Source organism: Panthera onca, chromosome E1, assembly GCF_046562875.1.
Source record: "Panthera onca isolate mPanOnc1 chromosome E1, mPanOnc1 haplotype 2, whole genome shotgun sequence".
Lineage (NCBI taxonomy): Eukaryota > Metazoa > Chordata > Mammalia > Carnivora > Felidae > Panthera > Panthera onca.
In genome coordinates, this window is record NC_138352.1 from 25428586 (window position 1) to 25446476 (window position 17891).

A 17891-nucleotide genomic window follows, 5' to 3' on the forward strand; every position below is an offset into this window, starting at 1 on the left:
GTAATAGACTATTCCCTGACGATTACCACCCAGCTCACCACTGCAGCCAAAATGTCCTTGCGAATGTTGGGCAGCCCAGAAAAGGGCTTCCAAGGCGCACGGAGACAATTCTGCTGCAGACAGTTCTAGGTTTCAAACACTGATTCTGGTACGTAGGAGCTGTGTAATCTTGGGTAAGCTGCCTGGCCTCGCTGAGCCTCCGTTTCCCCACCTTACTGATGAGGATGGCAGAAATTAAGGCAAGTAATTCGATTGGATCCGGATACGTGAGACCAGTTAGCACTGCTCTTGTTGTTATAACTGTTATTTCCCTAGATTAAGCCAAAATGCTTGCAGTAACTGAGCATTTCTGGTGCCTACGTCTGGAGACCTCGCTCAGGTAGAGGAAGCCATTGGGTGTCATTGCCTGGGTTGGTGGCAGTGGCAGTCTGGCATTCGAGTCGGGGTTAGGGACAGGAATCGGGCTGGGAAGGAGATCCGATCAAACAGCCCAGCCTCTTCTATCTGAATCGATATCGGGAGAAAAGGTGAAAGCAGGATTAGCCTCTAAGCTATCAGGGAGGCCAGGAAGAACGAGTACCCCAGACATAGAGCGCTTGGGTATACGAGCGGGAGACTCACTACCCCCAGAACTGCTACAAACTGAAAGTGGCTTGCTTTGGTTTTTTTCTAAGTTTTATTTATTTAATTTTGAGAGAGAGAATGAGCAGGGGAGGGGCAGAGAGAGAGAGAGGGAGACAGAGGATCCGAACCGGGCTCTGCGCTAACAGCACGGTGCCCGACGTGGGGGCTCGAACTCACGAAATGTGAGACCGTGACCTGCGCTGAAGTTGGAAGCTTAACCGACTGAGCCACCCAGGGGCCCCAAGGTAGCTTGTTTTTGAAGGTCCAAATAAATTAGGATTTTTTTTTTTCAAATAAATTAGGATTTTAATCTGTTTGGCTGGTCTACCTACTCAAGGAAGTGGTTTTATCCACCCAATTCAGTCTTTATTCCCTGCTGAGGGTCAGCTGTGGCCCACGGGAGGGGCCTGGGAGTCAGAGAGACTGGCTGGAAACCCATTGTTGCTTTTCACTAGCTGTCGTGGCCTTGAACAAGCTTCTCTGAGCCCCCGTTTTCTTATCTGTAGGAGACACACGATCGCCATCCTGCAGGGTGTTGTACTGTGAGGATGACATTCCTTCAAGTAGGCGGGCATGGAAGTTGCTTCTGCGGCCTCTCCCTTCCACTCACCATCACTACACACACACACACACACACACACACACACACACACACACTCGCACACATAGCATCTTACCTGGCTCACGCAGGGAGGTTAAGCCATTTGGGATCTGGTGTTAGAGTTGAGAAAGTGGCCGTGGTGGAGGGCAGGACAAGGTGGCCGGATGGGATAAGCCGATGGTGGGGAGCTGGCACCAGTGGTAGCCAAAGAGGCAGGCAAATAGGTCTCATGGGAGGTGAGCCCCAGGAGAGGAAAACATTTCTCAAAGAAAGGCTTTGGAGCTGAGAAGTAAACCTGGAGGTTTCTCAGATACCCAGGCTACCAGCAGCCTGGAGGATTCATGCCAGTCCCCCCGCTGTCCTTTCTGCCCTGTGTTACTCTGTTTCGTTCAAGATTCTGAGTAAACCAGGGGCGCCTGGGTGGCTCAGTCGGCTGAGCATCTGACTCTTGGTTTGGGCTCGGGTCGTGATCTCAGGTTCATGGGATCGAGCCCCGTGTTGGGGTCTGTGCTGACAGCACGGAGCCTCTCTCTTTCCTTCTCTCTCTGCCCCTCCCCTGCTTGCGAGCTGTCTCTCTTTCAAAAATAAACAAATAAACTTTTTTTTAAAAAGATTCGGATTCAACCCTTTTCCCCACGGCACCCCCAAACTCTACTTCCTTTTCCCACCCTCTCTCACGGTTTGAAGAACCCCAGTAGGGGCCAGTTCTGCTGCCCTAACATTGCACCTGAGTCTCTGCTGGTTCCTGCCCCCCACAGCCACCTGTGGAGCTCAGCCAGGGGGAAGCCAGGAAAGGACTGGGTACCAGTACCGAGTAGAAGGGTGTGGGATGAAACCCCACATCCCAGGCTGTGCTACATGCCCCTGGGCAATTCACATGACCTGCTCCCCTTCTGTTAAATGATCATACTTCTACCTAGCTCACAGGTGAGTGTCAGGGTCAAATGAATGTATTACTTGAAGGGCACTTTATGATGTATGAAGAGCTATACAAGTATTGTTATGATCAGAGAAAGTGGGAAAGCTGCCACCTTTTATCACCAACCCCCCCCCCATCATGTGATGTTACAAAGTTAAAAGAGAAAAGTCTTTGTTCCTGAGAAGTCAGTGAATTTCCAGGTTGCCCGTTTGCCCTTTGACTTTGAAAAAAAGCAGGTGGAAAACAAGGACATTGACTAGACATGTTTTATTATCCGGAAGGGGGAGAACCCAGACAGCACAGAAAGTTCTAAACTTAGCCGAAATAGCTGAATTCCCAAGGAGACCGGGTTCGCCTGGGGCGGCCAAAAATGTCTTCCTGCTTGTACTAAAATGAGTAGACACCCGCTATCGGTATTTGGAGAGCAGAGCAGGTGAGGGAGAAGAGATGGAGGTAAACCAGTGGTCCTCAAACATACATATGCTTCAGAATCCCCTACAGGTCTTATTAAAGCAGATCGCTAGGCCCGGCCCCCAGAGTTTCTGATTTCTAAATCCAGGCTGGGAGCCTGAGAATTTGCATTTCCAGTAAGTTCCCGGATGGTACCGATGCTGCTGGTGGGGAAACCATACTTTAAGAATTCAAAATCTGTGGGGCGCCTGGGTGGCTCAGTCGGTGAGCTGTCAGCACAGAGCCCGACGTGGGGCTCGAACTCACAGACCACGAGATCATGACCTGAGCCGAAGTCGGATGCTTAACCGACTGAGCCACCCAGGTGCCCCACATAACTTTGTTTTAAAAGTATTTCAAAGTAAACACAGGGTCTCCTGCCTGGCTCAGTCAGTGGAACACGTGACTCTTGATCTCGCGGTCTGTGAGTTCGAGCCCCACGTGGGGCTCTGTGCTGACAGCTCAGAGCCTGGAGCCTGCTTTGGATTTTGTGTCCCCCTCTCTCTCTGCCCCTGCCCTGCTCATGCTCTGTCTCTTGCTGTCTCAGAAATGAATAAACATTAAAAAAAATAATAAATAAATAAATTTTTTAAAAGGGTAAAAGTAAAGACAAATCCTCAATTCTTTCCAAAGTTATTACTGTGTGTCCTTGACCAAGTTACACGGCCTCTCTGAGCCACCCGTGTTTTCCTCTTCATTCCATAAAATAGGGGACATATTATCTATCTCACAGGGCTGCAAAGATTAAATAAGAAATGGTATTCAAAGATAGTACTTGAGGGGAGTCTGGGTGGCTCAGTCAGTTAGGTGTCTGGCTCTCGATCGATAATGGCTCAGGTCATGATCTCACGGTCCGTGAGTTCAGGTCCCATATCGAGCTCTGTGCTGACAGCCCAGAGCCTGGAGCCTGCTTCAGATTCTGTGTCTCCCTCTCTCTCTCTGCGCCCCTCCCTGCTTGCTCTCTGTCTCTCTCTCAAAAATAATAAACATTAAAAATTTTTTTTTTAAATATCACTGCCTAAATACTACTGGAGCATGCTGTGGGAAAATAAAATTTAACTTCAAAATCAAGCTTGAAACTGACTGAATGAAAGATGGGGCAAACCACAGAGAGGAGGGCCTTGAAGGTATGGCTGGAATGGGAGAAAGGATGACAAGGGTTTTTATGGAAACTTCCGGCAAGCGCATTATAATTTAAAGAGGCCGAGAACACAGGGTTGCTATAACTCAAAGCACCTGAGATAGGTTAAGGGGTTCACTACAGTCTGACTGTAGCACCTTTAGTAGGGGCTTTGGAAAATTATTTTTTTATAAGCACTTTTTTCCCCAAGGAAACAGAGTCACAACATTAATTAACTTAGGGGAAAAGATTTTTAACCTCAAATGCCTGATCACTGCTATGCTGACCCTGAGCCCTTGTTGGATTACCTGTCTGCCCTCTTCTTTTCCAGAACCTGGTGGCCTCCCTTCGGGGAGACCGTGGATTTTCTCAGCAAGACCACAGACAAACCAGAAATAAAGATAAAGACTAAGCATGTCCCAGCACAGACTGGCCGGCCGGTCATTCTACCTGAGCCATACATGGTGTCCCCTGCATGTGGATATCAGCTACACACGATATGGTGACCCTCCTGCCCCACCACCACCGTGACGTGTGGAGGGAGGGGAGTCCTGCTCAAATCGGATGGACCTAGGAGAAGCAGGAAATGTGCAGGCTACTATTTCTTCCACTTCTGTCTTTGGCTAATGGGGCTGGAGTGGTGACCCCCGAAATGGGGACAGTTGGTTGTAGAGACGGGGACAAATCCGATAGATGGTCAGTCAACAACACAATTCAAAACTCAAGATGGCCTGAGAAAACATCACATTAGAAGCAGTACATCAGGCAAGGAAATGAGGGAGGAAATACTGCCTCGTCTCTTATTGTCTTGAATCGTGGATTACTGTTCAGCTCTTCAGATTCACTTTTCACTTCAATTTTTTTTTAAGTTTTTTTATTTTATTTTGTGAGAGACAGAGACAGGGCGAGTAGGGAGGGGGCAGAGAGAGAGGGAGACAGAGAGGGAGACAGAGCTGTCAGTGCAGAGCCTGACGTGGGGCTCGAACTCACAAAACCATGAGATCATGACCTGAGCTGAAACCAAGAGTTGGAGGCTTAACCAGGTGCCCGTTCACTTCAATGTTAAATCAACTTCTGTGATCCAAGGGTACAGCTGGTTATCTTCTGGGTCACTATATCTTAGTGCCCAGCCCAGCAGCTTGCATGTTATAAATATATAACATATATTTCAACATATATGTTGAATCAATTTGATTTGAGGACGGTCATTCCAAAAACATGCTGAACATGTTAAAGAAAGAAGGGTTCCACGAATGGGCCCAAATTTCTATCTTATCATTTCATCATGGATCTTGGGAGGATGTTGGAATTGACTCAGATTCTGTAACATTCCTGGAAAAGAATGCCATGGGCACTTGAACCTCAAAAAGTTGAGACAAGAATAAATTACGTAGAGGCTAAAATTGCATTCTGACCCTACGCTCACAAAAATGGTTTAGTAATGGAACAAAACAATCACGCACCAAAAGGAGCTCCTGATGAGTTCAGATTGTGTTTCCAAGTGCATCTACACAATGGAAGAGGAAATAAATGTAGGTAAATACGGAAGAGTGCCCCACACTCACACGGCTTTGGGGAAATGACGGAATATAAAATAGGCCCTGTTTTTGTTTTTGTTTTTTTAATTTGTTTGTTTTAGGCAATTTCAGTTTGGGGACCAAGAGTAAGAAAAAAGATATACCCATCAGTTGAGGCAATGACAGAAAGAAAGTAGGTATTTCTAACACTCAGTTTTGCTTTGATCTTTTTTTTTTTTTTTTGAGGGGGGGGGAGCAGAGGAAGGGCAGAAGGAGAAGGAAAGAGAGAACACTTAAGCAGTTTCCACACCCAGCGAGGAGCCAGAAGCAGGGCTTGATCTCACAACCCTGAGATCATGACCTGAGCCAAAATCAAGAGTCAGACGCTCAACTGACGGGAGCCACCCAGATGCCCCTGTTTTGATCTTTCATATCAAGAAGGGAGGTGTTGACACTGAAACTGAACGGACAAAGAGAGCTGGCTGGGAAATGAAGTTCAGATCACAAAGGGTTCCTTTATAAGAGCTCAAGCATTCTGACTTAAACGAATTACACCTCATGACCCTGACCCAGTTTACCGATGTGACCAAAAGCCAGGCGGTAACCTTCAAGACATTAAGAAAAGTGTAGAGGATGGGGACATGTAAAAGTGTCTTAATTTCTAAAGAGAAAAATAAGGTAGATTCTGGAAACAACACACTCATCCACTTGGATGTGAACTCACGGCAGAATCCTAAAGTGGTTTAATGAAGGAGTCGGTGAGCATTTAGAAAATAAAGCAGCCAATACCAACAAACCTCAGTGGTTCGGTAAAAACTGGCCAGGCGGATCTCGTTTTCTCTTTCGAGAGCATTGTGAGGCAGGTGAGCAAGGAAATGCAGACATGTCTTGATTTTTGCCATTGGGACAGTCCTTCCGGGTGTCTGGTGGACAAAGGACTAAAAGTGGGCTTTAAAAGTTGGCTACAGCTGTATACAGTTCTCCCAAAACATAACTTATTGAGCAACTAAACCCAAAAGGTATTGACCAGGGGCTGTGAGATTCCGTATTTCAGCCTTACCCTAATCAATATGGATCCACAAGATTAAGACTTCAGAAGAAAAGTTCACCAATTCCATGGGTGACACCAGGCTCGGAAGGAGTGCCAGCCTATGGGACGCAGAATCGTAAATCAAAGGTATCTCTGGAAGCAGCAATGATGCAACAATATTTTAAATTCAAATAAAAAATGAACTCAATAAATTCCAATTTCGAAAATTCTCGAAAATTCTAATCCTCCACTGTATAGATCCTTGGATACAAACATAGGACAGGGTCTCTGGAAACAAGTCAAGGGACCATCAGACTGTCAAAGAGGACGATAACTTGCCTTGACACAGGTCACAGGAAAAGACCCAGAAGTTATGAAGGAAAAGTGGGAAACGTAGGGTGAAAACAAACTTCCTTGGAGGACGTGCGTGAGAACTGCCTTCATACAGTTGAAGGTCTGTCCTCTGAATGAGAAATCAGACAAGTCCACATAGTCAAGGGGAGACCCCTCCTCGGAGGTCACAGGGACTAGGACTTGGACTCCATTAAAACATTTCTTCTGGGAGCACCTGGGTGGCTCAGTCGGTGAAGCGTCTGACTTGGGCTCAGGTTGTGATCTCGAAGTTCATGAGTTCCAGCCCCGCCCCGCATTGGGCTCTGTGCTGATGGCTCGGAGCCTGGAGCTGCTTCGGATTCTGTGTCTCCCTCTCTCTCTCTGCCCCTCCCCCACTCGCACTCTATCTCTCTCTCTCTCAAAAATAAATATTTAAAAAAAACTTTTTAAAGACATTTCTTCTAATCTTCACTATCCAAAACTACGATGAACTGCTGTGTGAGGTAGTGAGGTCACTGCCACTACGCAGCTGAGTGGCCCAGCCAGACGGAGTGGATGCTAAGACACTGAAGGTTTGAGACACTCGGTGTCCATGCCATGGAGTTCATCATGTGGCTTATTCCCTTACCCACGATACCCACGATCTAATGAGGAGGGCAGCGCAGGGGACTGGTTAAAATCTCAGCACCGACCTGCCCAGGTTCGAGTCCCGGCTCTGCCACTTGCTCACCATGTGATCACAATGACTTTGAGCAAGTTAACTGACCACCACCCCCCCACCCCCACCCGAACCACAGTTTCCCCATCTGCAAAAGAGGAGGATATGAGCTGCTGTGAAGGTTAAGTGAGTTCATAACGGCCACACGGTACCCAGAAGTGCAACACAGAGCTTGCGATCTATTCTGATTACTCTGCAATCTTTTGGGATCACTCTGAAGGTTCCCGGCTACTGAATCTAGGCACCTGAGCAGACAGGAGAATATCACTAGAAGGTGAGAAAGAGGAGGCAGGTGCTTAGGGATTACTGCAAACAGAGAGAACAGCACAGCAGGGAGCAGGAGGGAGAAGCCAGAGACCTTTCTCCTCTGGTGGAGATTTCCATCCCCGGGCCACCCTTAAGACGCAAGCCGCTGTCCCGTCTTTTGTGGTCAGTGAGAGTCTGAGGGACGGAGGCTGGAGTCTAGGGAGCAGCCTGCACTGAAGTTGGCATTGGCTTCTCGGGCTCCTCTCCCAGATCCATGATCCGGATGGAGTTTTCCTTCTTGGAAAGCCAGAAGGCGGGGTAGACCGGCTCCGAAAACTTGCACTCAAATTTGTGAACCAGAGTCATGGCGTCAGACTCCACGCCGTAGAAGGACAGGATCCCCCCCGGAAAGTCGACGTAGATCCCCAGCCTCCGGAAAGGTCTGGCTTTGAGCGGGGTCTCCGTGTCACTGTGCCAGGCTGTGAACTCCTTCCCATTCCAGTGGAGGCTCCAGGAGAAGTCGTTCCCAGAAATGCAACCGTTGCGCTCATCCCCCTTCCGGTCGATGCCTCCGCAGGTGAGGCCAACATAGGTGCCCGCCCCGGAGGTCTCTACCTCAAAATAGTACCTGTGCAGGTACAGGCTCTGCTGCGACAGCACCTGCCGCCAGTGCACGAACCTGCTGGGGAGGTCCGGGTAGGGATGCTCCCAGGGCGTGGTGTTGGTGACCTTGCGATTGTCCTCCTGCAGCCGGAGATACCTGTGTGCTGTGTCCGGGTCAAACGAGATGTCACATGCATCTGAGGAGATACAGAAGGGCAGGAACTGACGGCGGATTCGGACGGAACACTTCAAACCCAGCCAGCCTCCCAAGCAGGAGAAAACACCTCTCTCTGCCTCTCTGTTTACTGGGGCGACTGTCCAGCCCCCCACCCCCCCCCACCCCCAGGAAAGAGGTGCCCACCCCCAGGAAAGAGGTGGGCAAAAACCAAAACAGAAAGAACTCAAATCACTCCACTTCCTTCCTTTCTGAAGTTCAAATCGCCGGGCATTTGCTGTATTATTTGCTGAGCTGAATCAAGACACAAAATCCACGGATTCATTCACTGTCTCGCCCATTCATTCATTCATTCATTCATCCAACAAATACGTATCGAAGGCCACACTCTTCTTCTCGGTGTGGGCCAGGGCTGGTGGAAATACGCATTCACCCACCACACGCGATTCTTTCGTTATGTACTTATTTGTTTATCTATTTTTAGATGTGCATTTATTTATTTTGAGAGAGAGAGAGAGCGAGCAGGGGAGGGGCAGAGAGTGAGGGAGACAGAAGCCCAACCAGGCCCCGCACTGTCAGCACAGAGCCTGACGTGGGGTTCGAGCCCACGAACCGTGAGATCATGACCGGGGCCAAAATCAAGCGTCAGATGCTTAACCCACTGAGCCACCCAGGTGCCCCTTTTCATTTTTTTTTTTAATTGACCAATATTTAGCCTGGTGATTGCTCAAACATTCCCTCAAACACATCCTCTCGCCAACCCCGGAGACTAAAGATAATAATGGCACCTCCAGGCACCCAGTTGCTCAAGTTGCTCAAGTCACGCTCAAGTTATTTTTGAAATGTCTCTGCCCCCATCCTCACCCCCACCTGGCTCCTCCCTCCTCTCCACCCGCCCCCACCCACAGGCAGCATCAAGCCCTGTAGATCCCACTTCTGTCCAGCCCGCCGCTTCACCCCCGATCTAGTCCAGAACAGGCTCTTTGCCGGCCCCTCGGCCGTGACCCCCTTCCGGCCCTTCTCCACAACAGAGCCACAGGGTATGTTTCAGGGTACAGGCTAAGGTAAATCATGTCACCCCAGCTTAAAGACCTTTGATGGGGCCCTCTGCCCACAGAATAAAGCAGTGACCCCCTCACCCCCACCTGCTCAGCCACGCATGACTGGCCCTGGCCTGCATCTCCTGCCCTCTGCCCCTTGACTGCCACACTCCAGCCACCCTGACCTCAGAAGCACGCAACACTGAGCCCTTTAGCACAGACCATTTCTATCCGAGACATGATCATCGCCGACCCTGAGCCTAGGTCATTCCTACCGATCCTTTCAAATGGTAGCTAACGGTGCATGTCCTCAAAGAGGCCCTCTGTGACCATAATCTGGGGCAGATGACTCCCCATCACTTTCTCTCAGAGCACTCTGGCCGTTTAAACTTCATGATGCTCAACAAAATGTGTATAATCCATTTATTTGTGTGTTTGTTTCGTGCCCGTCTTCCTTCTAGTCTATAAACTCCACACGTCACATGGGACTCTATCTTGGGCTCTTATATTTTCCAAGTGAATTAGCATATTCAAGTCTATTTAAATTCCAGGGACGCCTGGGTGGTTCAGTCGGTTAAGCACCCGACTCCTGATTTCCACTCAGATCATGATCTCATGGTTTCGGGGGATGGAGCCCCACGTCGGGCTCTGCGCTGACAGCTTGGACCCTGCTTGGGATTCTCTCTCTCTCTCTCTCTCTCTCTACCTCTCTTTCTCTGCCCCTCCCCTGCTTGCACTAGCTCTGGTTCTCTATCTCTCTCTCAAAAATAAATAAATCAACTTTTTCAAAAAAAAAAAAAGGGAGTCATTTGGTAACTAACCAGGATCTTCAAAAGTGCCAAGGTCATGAAAGACAAAGAAAAACTAAGGGACTGGACCCAGACTGGGAGAGACTAAGGAGGCATGGAAACATTTGTGATCCTGGATCAGACTATGGGCCAGAAAAAGGACACTGGTTGGAGCACTTGGTGAAACACTCGAATAAATTCTGTAGATGAGCTTATAGCAGCGTGCCAATGTCCGCTTCCTGGTTTCGGTCAACGCGCTGTAATTATACAAAGCGTTAACGTTTGGAGAAGCTGGATGAAAGGTCGACGGGAAGTCTTTGTCCTATTTTTGCAACGTTTTTGTAAATTTGAAATTGCCTCAAACGTGAAAAGTAAAAAAATAACTTTTTCATTAAATTGTTTATATGTCCCATTTAGGGATACACCTGGGGTTGCGAGAACCTGAAACTTAATGAGAGATGGTGCTCTTGGGGCGCCTGGGGGGCTCCGTCGGTTAAGCGTCTGACTTCGGCTCAGGTCACGACCTCATGGGTTCGAGCCCCGCATCGGGCTCTGTGCCGACAGCTCGGAGGCTGGCGCCTGCTTCGGATGCTGTGTCTCCCTCGCTCTCTGCCCCTCCCCCCCTTGTGTGCGTGCTCTCGCTCTCTCTCTCAAAAATAAACATTAAAAGATTCTTTAAAAATTTTTAAAAGAACAAAAGAGACAGATGGGGTTCATGCTTCACCAGAGCATTACGCTGACGTCGATGAGCGGGGAAGAGGAAGCTGTTCACAACTTACACTGGAGGAACTGGTGCCGGGTGCTGGGCTCAGGTTTCGAGGTCCAGTGCTTGCGCTGGACCACGGCAGACACTTGAGTTCTGATATCATATTCCTCTAGAAAAATCAGAGGGTTATGAATGCACACCAGCCCAGGTGGTCAGGAGAACCTAAGAAGCAGGACTTCCCAGCCACTCTTCCCCGGGCTCCCTGGGGGAAGGACTGGACTCCAGTCATGTCAGAGAGAACTCTGCCCGACGGGCCACATTTCTCTCATGGGTGAAGCATCATACGCTGGAGAAAGATCCCAGACTGGCTTGGATTCCACTTAAAAGTACAGGCATTCACAACCTCAAAAACGCAAGCCAACTGCACGATGTAACTAACTCGACGTCTCTGGGCCTCAATCACAAGATAAAATCATCAAAGTAAGCGTCCATTAGCGACGTGGCCCGGCCAAAGGACGGCTTTGAAAATGAGACATCCCCCCTGGTTTCCCCCGCTCTCCCCTGGCTGTCCCTCACCTTCCCCACCAACCGCTCTGAGAAACACTCATGCCACAGCCCACGGCCCGGACAGCTTCTCACCTTCCTTGGAGAAATCCTGGAGCTGGACCTTGTAGTTCTGTAGCAACTGGATTAAGTGACCAGTGGAGTCTGTGATGACCTTGCGGATGCCCGAGAGCTTATCCTTGAGTCCTATGTAAACACTCGGGAAGGGACCGTCCTCAGTGTTCTTAAACTTGCAGTACTCCTGCAGGTGAAGAAAACATGGCAGGACGTGCCTTGATCTCTGCATTTCTTACACTGCTCTCATCACACCACTGGCTGCATCTGTAAAATGGGTTGATGGTAAGGTGCCCTTTAGAGAGCAAGTCTATGTAACATATCTAGCTCAGGACCTACCAACACAGAAGGTGTTTCTTTTTTAAACTGGGGAAGTGGGCTTTTAAAAATCAAGAGACACCGGGGCGCCTGGCTGGCTCTCTTGGTGGAGCATGAGACTCTTGGTCTCGGGGTTGTAGGTTTAGAGCCCTATGCGGGCTGTGGAGGTTACTTAAAAATAAAACTTTCAGGGGCGCCTGGGTGGCTCAGTCGATTAAGTGTCCGACTTCGGCTCAGGTCGTAATCTCGCGGTCTGTGAGTTCGAGCCCCACGTCGGGCTCTGTGCTGACGGCTCAGAGCCTGGAGCCTGCTTCTGATTCTGTGTCTCCCTCTCTCTCTGACCCTCCCCCCATTCATGTTCTGTCTCTCTCTGTCTCAAAAATAAATAAACATTAAAAAAAATTTTTTTTAATAAAACCTTTAAAAAAAAAAAGAATAGGGGCGCCTGGGGGGCTCAGTCAGTTAAGCATCTGACTTCAGCTCAGGTCGTGATCTCACAGTTCATGAGTTTGAGCCCCGCATCGGGCTCTGTGCTGACAGCCTGGAGCCTGCTTGGGACTCTGTCTCTCCCTCCCTCTGCCCCTCCCCTGCTTGTGCTCTCTCTCTCTCAAAATAAATAACTTAAAAAAAAATTTTTTTTTACAAGTTACACATTTTAACACTGTATGTGGAGTTTAGCACCATACATGAGAAAAGTGGTATTTTAAATCAATGGGGGCAAAAATGGGTTATTCAACACATGCTGTCGTTTCAAACGGGTCGCAATTTGGAGAAGAAGAAGTTGCCTTTCTACATAAATAACTTACACGCAAATATATTTCATGCATCTTAAAGTTTTTAAGTTAAAGTCCTACAAGGAGGAAAGAAAAAAGAAAAATGATGTCCTCTCTGGGGAAACTCGTGACGTGAGAAGCCAAACATTCATTCCTATTTTCTTTGTTTTGATATTGGAAAGCAAAGGAACTGACAAAGACATTCTGTTAGTATTTTTGTCTTTCTCTACCTGCTTTTCTTTCTCATTAAAGGGCTAACTATGGTTGTCTTTGGGTGGTGGGAGCCTGGGTGATTGTTTCCTTTCATATTTTCCAAGAGTTTTTTTTTTCCCCACAACAAACATTTATATTTGTCGTAACTGGAGGGGAATTTTTTTCAAAAGTGCAATCAGTGGGGCGCCTGGGTGGCTCAGTCAGTTGAGCATCTGACTTCGGCTCAGGTTGTGATCTCGCGGTCCGTGAGTTCGAGCCCCGCATCCGGCTCTGTGCTAACAGCTCAGAGCCTGGAACCTGCTTTGGATTCTGTCTCTCTCTCTGTCCCTCCCCTTCTTATGCTCTCTCTCTCTCTCTCTCAAAAATAAATAAACAGTAAAAAATTTTAAAGAAAAATTATTTGGGGGCCCCTGGCTGGCTCTGTGGGTAGAGCATTTGACTCTTGATCTCGGGGTGGTGAGTTCGAGCCCCACATTGGCCATAGCGTTTACTGAAGAAAAACAAATCAAAAAAAAATTTTTTTTCAGTTATTTTTAGGGATATTAGACTAGAAGGAGCCTCGAAAGTTATTGACTCTGAGCTGATTATCTGGTAAATGAGGAATTTGAGACCCAGAAAAGTTAACTGACTTGGTTATACACTGCCCGCCTATCTAGTGACAGATCTGGGAGGATGGAATTTACACCCAGTCCCTGCAAGATGACATGTCCTCAGGTCTGGCCCTAATGGCATGTGGCTTAGCGAATACTGCGTGGCCCCGTGATGAAAGTCTCATCTCCTCTGCCTGCCCGGCTTTCCTCAATCAACCAGCACACGCAGCCCCTCTCTGAAAGGCAAGAGGTCCCCAGCCTCACTCCTGCCGGGCATACTGATACCAGCTCACTCCTCTCTCATCTGAAATTCTCCACTGGTGGTGTTGGTGACTTCACGTAGAAGAACAAAGTTCTCTCGCAGTCAGATGCCTGCCTGGCCCCCTGAGCCTCGTCTCCATCACTATGTGCCCAGCAGCCCAGGCCCCTCCTTGTGAAAGCACCTAATTCCCCACATCAGTGGTGCTTTCTTTTTTATTTTTTTAACTTTTTTTAATGTTTATTTATTTCTGAGACAGAGAGAGAGAGACAGAGCATGAGCGGGGGAGGGGTAGAGAGCGAGGGAGACACAGAATCAGAGGCAGGCTTCAGGCTCCGAGCTGTCGGCACAGAGCCCGACGCGGGGCCTAAACCCACGAACCGTGAGATCGTGACCTGAGCCCAAGTCGGTCGCTCAACCGACTGAGCCACCCGGGCGCCCCGGTGGTGCTTTCTCAAACCTCCCTGCCTGACCACAGGCTGTTCTGTCCCTTTGGACATGACTTCTCTTCCAGGACCCAGTTCCAGTCTCCTACTCTGGGGAGTCTTCCTTTCCGCTCCTGTACTCCCGTTCTCTGCTAACACCTACTTCTCTCCGGTCCCACAGTGCCCCGTGCACCCCATTTATCGGAGAGCAGTTCTAGGGGCTCCCGGGTGTCTCGGTCGGTCGAGCACCAGACCCTTGGTTTAGGCTCAGGTCACGATCTCGCGCTTCGGGAGCTCCAGCCCCGCGTCAGGCTCCGCGCCTCCCGCACAGAACCTGCTTGGGATTCTCTCTCTCCCCCTCTCTGCCCCTCCTGCTCTCTCTCCTCTCTCTCGCTCTCAAAATAAAGAAATAAGTTTAAAAAAGAGCAGTTCTGGTCCCGCATTCCCCACACCTGGCACAGACCCAGCAGAGCGAGGGTGCTCCCTGGCACCAGGGATGGGCGCCTCGGGCCCCGCCCCCGCCCGCACCTCCAGGAAGAGGACGGTGTTACTGATGGAGGCGATGCTCTCCAGCTCCTGCCTCCTCCTCTCCATCTGTGCGCTCCTGTGCTCCAGATGCGTCCGGATGCCGCTGGCCTGGCTCAGCGCTGCTTGCTCCTTCTCCTCCAAGAAGAGCATCACGTCGGTCTGGGCCGTCCTCACGGCAGCAAGCAGCTCCCCAAACTGCTCCTCGGCCACCGCCTTCACCTCCGACACTGACACCTGGTGAGGGAGGGGGCGGTGAAGAAGACGTTAGCAAGGCTTCGACTTTATCGAAGCTCCACACACAGAACCGTAAAGCCGAGCAACCCGCCACCTGGGGAGCAATTTTCTATAACAAAAGGCGGCCTCTGGGGCGCCTGGGTGGCTCAGTCGGTTAAGCGTCTGACTTTGGCTCAGGTCGTGATCTCGCGGTTCGTGGGTTCCAGCCCCACGTCGGGCTCTGTGCTGACAGCTCAGAGCCCGGAGCCTGCTTCAGATTCCGTGTCTCTCTCTCTCTCTCTCTCTGCCCTTTCCCTGCTCGTGCTCTGTCTCTTTCTCTATGTCAAAAATGAATAAACATTTAAAAAAAATTTTTTTAAGCAGCCTTGGGGCCCCTGGGTGTCTCAGTCGGTTAAGTATCTGACTTCAGGTCGAGTTGTGATTTTGCGGTTCGTGGGTTCGAGCCCCGTGTCGGGCTCTGTGCTGACAGCTCAGAGCCTCCTGGAGCCTGCTTCAGATTCTGTGTCTCCCTCTCTCTCTGCCCCTTCTCTGCCCGCATTCTGTCTCTCTCCTTCTCAGACATAAATAAACATTAAAATAATTTTGTTAATAAAAAATAAAAAAAATTAAAAAGGCAGCCTTTTATTCTCGTATGAATCCTAGGTTCCTGGAAAAAAAAAAAGGATTTACTGTTCAGGGTGCAGGTACTTATGCACCATCATCTCTCTTACATTTGATGATCTCTGAGACCCGCCCCCGTCCCCCCCAAGCCCCCAGCTCTGACAGTCTGGGGTTACTGTTCAAGTTTCTGAAACTGATTTTCCTACCAGGGCAATGCATGCATACTTGAGAATTACATTTCTGGTGGCAAACTACTAGGTTGGCTTCTTTGTACAAGTCAGTAGCGTGAATTCGCTTTCTCAGGATTTCATTACGTCGGGTTAAACCGCCCGCTGAGCCCGTCAGAACCAAGAGCACATCCACCTAAGCTTGTGGTGTCTCCTCCAAGCACAAAATGTTTAGGGGGTTAGGCACCTGAGCACAGCAGGATGAGCATACGTGTGTAGAACGGAATGTCACGTCCGAATAAAATACAGACCAAAGCCCCTGTGATGAACAGGAAGGGTTTGCACGACAGTATTTGTGTGTGTTTCACGTGCCCTCTATCCTTTCAGAGGAGGAACAGCCTTTATAAAATGCCTTCAGTCAATATTGTGTTTCTAACCTCAATCCAAGTGTAAATTGTTCCTCGGCACCAGTGCTGACAGCCCCCTCTGATGCTGTCCCATTTCATCTCATTGCACAAACATGATCACCTTACTAAACTTCATCTAGCGGTCTTGGACACACTTTCCTTTGCTCCTATTCCCTTGACCTCACTCCACAGCCCAGAGCTCGTTCTCTGCCTGCCTGAGTCTCCCCCATTGTCCCCACCCACACCGATCCCATCTGAGAGCAATGTGACCAACCCCTCCAGGTGCTCTTTTCTGTTTCTCCTCCTGAGAGCGAGAGTAAGGATGCTCCCTGGGCATCCACGGGGAGCCAAAACAGGTGCCTCAGCACTCAGTCCCCTGGCAGGGAAGATGGTGGGAGGGGAGGAGGAGAATAAGGGGGGGACTGGTAAGGAAAGGACTCCAAAAGGATGACGCCCTTGGCCCAGGGCATGTGGAAGCCTTAGGTTTGGAGGGAGATGGGGAGAAATGATGACACCAGGTAACAGGACCTCTGCGTGGACAGAGACCCTGCTTGGCCAAGACTCAGGTACGCAGCCCACGGGAATGCCCTAGTGGCGGCTGAATCTTTGATCTGATGGTGAAGGGAGGAAGGAGGAGAGGAAAGGAAGCAAGGGCCATCTTAAATTAACTAGGGGTGGGGAGCTGGGTAGAGCCTCTCTCTACATTGGCATTTTTATGCCAACTGCCCCATCATCTATTGGCTTCCTCCACATTGGAGCAGCTGAATGGAACTGGTAACAAATGAGCTGGTAATCGGGGCTAAGTAAGAAGGCAAATGGGAAGGTCTTCTCCAAACTCAAGCACAGACTGGAAAGAGCCTGTGGAGAACAGCAGCTGTCACGTATGTGCCTGACATTAAGTCTGTCATCCCTGAAGCGTCCATTTATTTTTTTATGTTCATTTATTTATTTTTAAGGGAGAGAGAGTGAGCAGGGGAGGGACAGAGAGAGGGGGAGACAGAGAATCTCAAGCAGGCTCCACAGTGACAGCACAGAGCCCAATGCAGAGCTCAAATTCATGAGCCATGAGATCATGACCTGAGCCGAAATCAAGAGTTGGCAGCTTAACCGACTGAACCACCCGGGCGCCCCTGAAGCATCCATTTCAAAAGACATCCGCCTGGAATAAACATTGCCAGCTGTGTGGCACGGCTTCAAGCAAAACAACCAGATAAGGAATCGGGCCACCCTCACTCAGGAAGCTCCCCCTTTCAGAAATCCCTGGAAGAACCGAAATAACTGCCCCTTGAGTGACCTCACTTCTTCCCGAGCTCAAATTCCTGTTCTCATGCTTTAAATAAGCCAGTAAGGAGTGAACTGCCCATGACACCCTAGACACCACCCTTGACCCCAATAAAGGCAGACCCCAGGTCTGCAGTTTCTCCCCTCCTCTCTCTCTGCCGGCCACCTCATGGTGTCACCATGTGACCTTGAGGCAGCAGTCTGTGTCCTCCATGATCTCTGAGTACTAAATCTTGTTCTTCAAAATTCCCTGATCCGGGGTGCCTGGCTGGTTCAGTTGGTTAAGCATCTGACTCTTGATTTCGGCTCGGGTTATGATCCTGGGGTCATGGGATCGAGTCTCGCATCAGGCTTCACACTGAGCATGGAGCCTACTTGGGATTCTATCATTCTCTCTCTCTCTCTCTCTCTCTCTGCCCCTCTCCCCCATCCAAACTCTTTCTTTTCCTCTCTCTAATAATAATAGGAAGAAGACGGAGGAGGAAGAGGAGGAGGAGGAGGAGGAGGAGGAGGAGGAGAAAAGAAGAAGAAGAAGAAGAAGAAGAAGAAGAAGAAGAAGAAGAAGAAAGAGGAGGAGGAGAAGAAGAAGAAGAAGAAGAAGAAGAAGA

The 17891-nt window shown here is 49.4% G+C and overlaps 1 protein-coding gene and 1 non-coding gene across 4 annotated transcripts in view; one reads left to right on the forward strand and one right to left on the reverse strand.

The window, feature by feature from the left end:
- Positions 1-2392: 2392 nt before the first annotated feature.
- Positions 2393-17891, reverse strand: part of TRIM16 (tripartite motif containing 16) — a 44719-nt gene continuing 29220 nt past the window's right edge. For all 3 annotated transcript variants that reach the window (XM_060647231.3, XM_060647229.3, XM_060647228.3), the window contains 4 exons: positions 14595-14828; positions 11510-11675; positions 10944-11039; positions 2393-8358 (listed from right to left, as the gene is read on the reverse strand). In XM_060647231.3, the coding sequence (XP_060503214.2) occupies positions 7775-8358; positions 10944-11039; positions 11510-11675; positions 14595-14828 (1080 nt within the window). In that variant the 3' untranslated portion in view covers positions 2393-7774. The remainder of the gene's footprint in view (positions 8359-10943; positions 11040-11509; positions 11676-14594; positions 14829-17891) is intronic.
- Positions 14964-15048, forward strand: TRNAQ-UUG (transfer RNA glutamine (anticodon UUG)). The gene has a single exon. It is a non-coding gene; the product is annotated as a tRNA-Gln (tRNA).